Genomic DNA, 6,280 nt, shown 5'->3' on the forward strand with positions numbered 1-6,280 from the left:
GTATGCTGTTTTCATGTTAAGTGCTATAAAAGGTATGGATCTACTAGAAATCTTTTATGCAGACATCTTCTTTAAAATTAGTATTAAAGTAGTGATCGGAATTTGAATCAAGTTTCGACGCATGATTCATATTCCGAACTGTAGTTTGGATACTCTATTTTCAGGCAAATACAGCAATAGTCCACAAATTAGGATGCAAGTACAGTCCAATTGTGGAGCAACTGATGTAAAGATGTTTGTAAGCTCCGTTCTTGTAGCACATAGTTCACAGGCGCAATCCAACGAAAGCAAAATGAATTTTCTTGGTCAGGTTTTCAACTAAAACCACAATAATGAAACCGGATTTCTGAAGTAATATATTCACTCTATTATATACAGAGTCGATTATATACTGACACGATTATCTATGGTTCGATTATATACAATTTTGGACTATAATACACTCAGTTTGAAAAAAAAGTCTTATATCTCAAATAGCCTTTTTTCAAGAAAGAAAAAAAGTAATATTTCAAAGTTAAGGTGAAAGTTTATTGGATATTATAAGTACAATGGAGTAAAAACCGTGGTAATTAGGAAATTCTAATTGAAGACTCACCAGGAATTGTTTAAAATGATATTGCTGCGGAATAAGAAAATATAGGAGCTAGATGTCGAAGAACAAATTATAGAGCGTTCAGAAAGCTTCAATTAAATTTCAAGAAACAATCAAGTTTATTATGCATTTTTTTTTTGATAAAATTAATAACAAATTAAAAACTTTAGAGTTTTTGTCGCTCTAATTGTTGATAAAATTTACCAATTTAGATGTTTCATATAAAATACAAAATATAGAAACATAGAGTAACATTTTTTCTCATTTTTCGAACAGTACAACCAATTTTGCCAAGTTTTCGTAACTATTGATTGTACTTGTTTTTTATAGTTTATATGGTTGCGTGACCAAGGGCACTATATTTTAAATATTTTTTTCTTGAAAGCTTCTTCTTTCTAGAAAAAAGTTATTTATAGAAAAAGAGAAAAATCTGATTTTTCGGACCATCGGCAAACTCATAACTCGAAAACGATAAAAATCACATTTCTGATTTTCGATTATCTTGTGTGGAAAAACCAGAACTTTCAAGAAACATAAAAAAATATAGCGTCCTTGGATCATGTAAACTATAAGCAAACAAATACAATCAATAATTACGAAAACAAAATCCAACTGTTTTGCTAGTATAACATTTTTTCAAGAAAGACTAGCTAATTGGCTTTAATTTGATATATCGATCATGTGAAGCGGTCCAGTAGTTCGAAAGTAATTTTTTCAAATTGCATTTTTGCAATTTGAAAAAATTACAATACAAACAAATGTTTTCGGAATTTAGACAAATTTAATTAAACATATTTTTAGTTTTTTACCATGATATTTTTACCAATGTATTCATAAATCAATTTTATTGTAGTCAAGTGGAAAAAAGAATTTCTTTTATTGATCTAATCACTATCATTAGCAACACGTGGATGTTTGCGGTTAGATGATGTGGCGATATCTTCCTCATCCGAAGAAATCGGACGAGATCGTCTGCGTTCCAATGGTAAGCTGAAATCCTCGTCATCTGTAAAGATATTATTAAAATACTTTTCACTTTAAACATCAATGTCACTACCTTCATCGATAACTGTTGGCTGTGTTTTTTCGTTCAATCTATTGTAGCGAAGCATACACAGTTTCAAATCATTCCGAAATGAAACGGCTCTCTCAACACAAGGATCCTTTTCCATAAAATGTTTTACGAGGGTATCCGCTAATTTATTCCCGTCTTCGATATCACATGGCTTGATATCCCGGTCTTCATCGTCCTCTAAAGGCTCCGATGTGACTAAACTCTGCATCAGTTCATCATCTTCAATTTCGGTGTCTTCAAGAAGCTCTTCAACGTCTCTACTATCCATATCTTTGAATCCTTTCCCTCCAATTGCATGTGCCAGAATGAGAATTTCTGATTCTTCCACATTTGAAGGGTCTGTTGAACCAGCTTTCACGCATTCTGGCCATAGTGGCTTCCAGCACGAATTCAATGTTTTAGATTTCATAGAAGACAGAGCCTTTCCTATGAACGTCAGAGCGTCTCTTATCTTAAATTCTTTCCACGCTTGAATTACCGTCATCGTTTCATCGCTTTCAAGCTTTTCGAGGATGTACCGAAGACATTGTTTAATGTACAACTTCTTGAAAGCACCAATTATTCCTTGATCTTGAGGCTGTAACAAAGAAGTTGTATTCGGTGGAAGAAACACAACTTGAACGTTTGGGTGCTTGATAACTAGGTGTCCTGGAGCGTTATCCAAAATCAAAAGCACGTGGAACTCCAAACCTTTTCCTTCCAAGTATGTTTTCACTTCCGGAATAAACATATCGTAAAACCATTCCTCAAAAACGGCTTTTGTGACCCACGCTTTAGTGTTAGCTTTCCAGTGCACTGGCAGTTTGTTGAAATCAGCCCCCTTCAACGAGCGGGGCGTCATAGCACGATTGATCAATAGCGGTTTCAACATAAGGTCGCCTGAAGCATTACTGCAAAATAACAGGGTAACCCTGTCTTTGGCCGCTTTGAAACCACTGGCATATTGCTCCTGCTGCGTAATGTAGGTACGAGACGGCATTCTTTTCCAAAAAAGACCCGTTTCATCTCCATTGAACACTTGGTCACCATGATACGCACCTTCTTTTATGATCTTAGCGAGCTTTGGAGGAAAACTATTTGCAGCCGAAACATCGGCCGATGCGGATTCACCCTTGATTTTAACGTTGCGAATGGAATTACTACGTATAAAGTTATAAAACCATCCCTTACTCGCGGTAAAGTCTTTCTTTTTACTTGAAGACGGCTCATTCTTCTCTAACCAAAGGTAAAGGCTCAAAGCTTTCTCCCTTATTAATTCCTGATCCAAGGGTATTTTCTTCTGCGCGTGATCTTCGATCCACATATGAAGTGCCTTTTCCATCTTGACCATCAATGGATCTCGTGTATATGATGAGGATTTTGTTGCATAGATAGTGCCCTGAGCTGCTGTCTGTCTGATGCTATCTTGATTCTTTTTAATTGTACGCACAGTCGATTCGTTGATTTTTAAATTCCTGCCGACGTTTGCAACAGATTTCCCATCTTGAAGGGCATCCAAAATATTGAGCTTCATTTCCAAAGAAAGAGACACTCTTGATCTGTTTTTTTTGAAGGCGGTTTTTTGCGAAGCCATTTTAGAGTATGCCTTTAATCAAAAATTTTGAATACTGCTGACGTCTTCAGCTAACTGTCGAAAAGCGGAACTGCACACGATTACCCCCAAGGTTGGGTAACTCGCTGGGAACTGGCCGAACTCGACCGAACACAAACTGGCTAGACTCTACAACCACCACGGTTCAGGAACTGCACTTTCACTTTAACTTTCACTGCAAGGTTAAATCACGAATAACTTCTTAATGCGATTTCGTCCTTTTATATGTGTTCAGTTCCACACCGAACGAACTGAAGCGACAGCATCTAGCAGCACACATAATTTGCACACGACCCCACAAACCACGAGTACCCCTCCCACAGCGCAACTATGAGCTAGCCATCACCAACACACGCTGTGCCCGACTGCATAAAAATAAAATTGGTTCACTCCGACTGAACGGATCAGTGAAAAATGCAGTGTGAATGATCGCAAAATATACTATTTCAGAGTGCGATTTAGGCTGTAACGATGACAATGAGTTCAAATTTGACGATATATTGACGAATACTGTTCGGAATTGTTCAGTCATAGTGAACCAACTCTCAAAAAATACATCATTTAGTTCAGTCAGAGCGGACTTTGTACGTATAGGCAGCCAAATAACAGCCTTTTTTGGCATGATACTTGATGTTTTTTTACAACTATCATACATCACAGTATTGGCAGAGAGTAGCTCAAACTTCTGAGAACAATATTGAACGAAAAAATTAAATGCTTTGTAAATTGCAGAGCATTAAACTTTATGTTCGTTTTCTCGAAATCATAAAAATGTCACATGGCCCGGTCTGACTTAACACCGACCATATAACAGATAGGTATGCTTTTAGAACAATTCAATGTAGCCAATACATATATAAGATACTGTAGAAACAGTTTGTATACTCTTACATTTGAAATTTGTTGTTAAAATAGTAATTTGAGGCAGGGTTAAAATATGCTTCTACGTATTTTGGTCATGCCACCTAACCAAACAGCTCTTTACTTACCACTCGGTTGTTGCACGTTGGACGGAACAACAACTTGTAGCGATTTACAGATAATTCAAAGATAAAACAGGCATAAAATGCGTAAAAACCTACTTGTAACTACTTTCTAGTTGAATCTCTGACTGTTTTTTATTTATACAATAAGTATCTTCGGGAGCTGGGACCGACACTTATATTGTTCAAACGCTCTTGATGCGCGCTGAATGGGAAGCAGAGCACGAAAAAATCGGGGCTTAACGTGTTAAATCCATCGAAAAATGGATGAGCAATAAGCGGTAGAATCTGGACATTTTCAATCTGTACCCCCAACATGTTCCAGAAAGACAAAATCCTATGTTTAAAGGTGCTCCCCGCAGAAACAAGAGGAGCGCTATCGCGCTTCTCCGCACTCAAACGGTTAAACAGGTATTTACATGCAATCGGCCAAGGAGCTACCTTCGTGAAGCCTTGTGTCACGCAATATATGCACACAATATGCAATTTGTTTGAATATGGGTTGCATTTTATATCAATAATTCACTGACTATTAGTTTTTTACGTGTATTTTAAAATTTAGGGTGGTTTATTTTTACGCGGATTTTGGAATTTACGCGGTTTTTTTTTACGCGGATTTTGGAATTTACGCGGTTTTTTTTTACGCGGATTTTGGAATTTACGCGGTTTTTTTTTACGCGGATTTTGGAATTTACGCGGTTTTTTTTTACGCGGATTTTGGAATTTACGCGGTTTTTTTTTACGCGGTTTTCGTTTACGCGGCACGTATCCCCCGCGTAAAAAGCGACTCCAGTGTATACCACTGCTGCCAAGCTCCCTCCGTTTGTATAAAGAGTGTTCCACATGAAATTGCATCACGGAAGAAACGCTGTAGAATATATTTTTGACGTAGGACTACGTCTTTCATTTCTGTACCGGGGTATAAGTTCAAAGTTTCGAAAACGAGAGAGTGACGCTGGACTGCAAGTTCCTATGTTGCCACTGCGTGTAGAGGTCATGCAGAGGTCATGGAAATGCGTCGGAACAAATAGATTCGTTTTCGCATTTGCAAAATCGATTAGGCGTCGCGTGATGCAATCGCAACCAACAGCGGTGACTATTCACTGTTAAGCATTACACATTTCTCCCAACGTGTTTCTCCCAACGCTGATAAAATCTTCCGACTTTTCTCGAATCTAGGACACGATAGCAACCTTCACCTCATTGTCCGCGCTGTAATGATTATCCTTAAGGTCTCTCTTGAGTAAAGGAAAAAGAAAATCGCAAAGCGCAAGGTTGAGAGAATACGGGGAATTGGTGGAATTAATTCAAACTTCTGATTTTTCAGAGCCTCTTCATTTGCACGTGAAGGGTGTTGACGAACGTTGCCGTGTTGCAATGTTTTTGGCGCTTGGTATTTCCGAAGAGGAATCCATTCATCTTTTGAGCGTTGATAATTACTGTACGGCTTAATGAAGTGGTATGATAATCACCTTATTCGAAAGATAAAATGTCGTAGAGTTATATGTTTGTTGCTTATTGAATGGTAGTAACGGTAGTCCTACGTCCACCTTGCGGTTATATCACAAATATTTTTCTTTTCTTGAAAATTTGGGCAGAAGTAGTATTTTTATCGCTGTCAGTTTTTCGTCACCCGAAAAGTACCTGGAAAACCCTCAATTCTCTCATCGGCACATCGGAAAACAACTCGGAATCGTGCAGTCAACGATGAGTCCTGTGGTTAAACGTTACTACGAAAATCCAGTGTTTGGATATCTATCAATATCGAATGATACACAATAACTAAACATGAGTGGATCATTCAGATACTTGTATGAATGACAGTAACCACTTGTGTAACACTGAATGATTAAACAAAAAGAGGAACGAAAACTGTTGATTGCATATCCGAGCTGTACCAAACATCGCACACCATTTCCAAAGCCTGCATACAAGTTTCGTCCCGTTTTACTACTTACTTTTATACTCAAAAAGCGAAAAAACGAATAAAAATTTGTTTTGTCTGACTCGATTGTATATAGGATTCGATTATATCCAGT

General features: G+C 37.5%; 1 protein-coding gene across 1 annotated transcript; it reads right to left on the bottom strand.

Moving 5' to 3' along the window:
• Positions 1-359: 359 nt before the first annotated feature.
• LOC129762795 (tigger transposable element-derived protein 1-like) lies at positions 360-4,991 on the bottom strand. The gene is made up of 2 exons (XM_055761335.1): positions 1,650-4,991; positions 360-1,598 (listed from the first exon to the last, which is right to left on the bottom strand). The coding sequence occupies exons 1-2, from the start codon at positions 3,238-3,240 to the stop codon at positions 1,477-1,479; spliced, it is 1,713 nt and encodes a 570-aa protein (XP_055617310.1). The 5' UTR covers positions 3,241-4,991; the 3' UTR covers positions 360-1,476.
• Between the last annotated feature and the right edge of the window lie 1,289 nt (positions 4,992-6,280).

Source organism: Toxorhynchites rutilus, chromosome 1, assembly GCF_029784135.1.
Source record: "Toxorhynchites rutilus septentrionalis strain SRP chromosome 1, ASM2978413v1, whole genome shotgun sequence".
Lineage (NCBI taxonomy): Eukaryota > Metazoa > Arthropoda > Insecta > Diptera > Culicidae > Toxorhynchites > Toxorhynchites rutilus.

Bases quoted from the DNA above. Each gene is read 5' to 3' on its own strand.
- LOC129762795 (XM_055761335.1), bottom strand. From the start codon at position 3,240: ATGGCTTCGCAAAAAACCGCCTTCAAAAAAAACAGATCAAGAGTGTCT. The intron at 1,599-1,649 runs GTAGTGACATTG...ATATCTTTACAG, and splicing joins GCCAACAGTTATCGATGAAG to ATGACGAGGATTTCAGCTTA.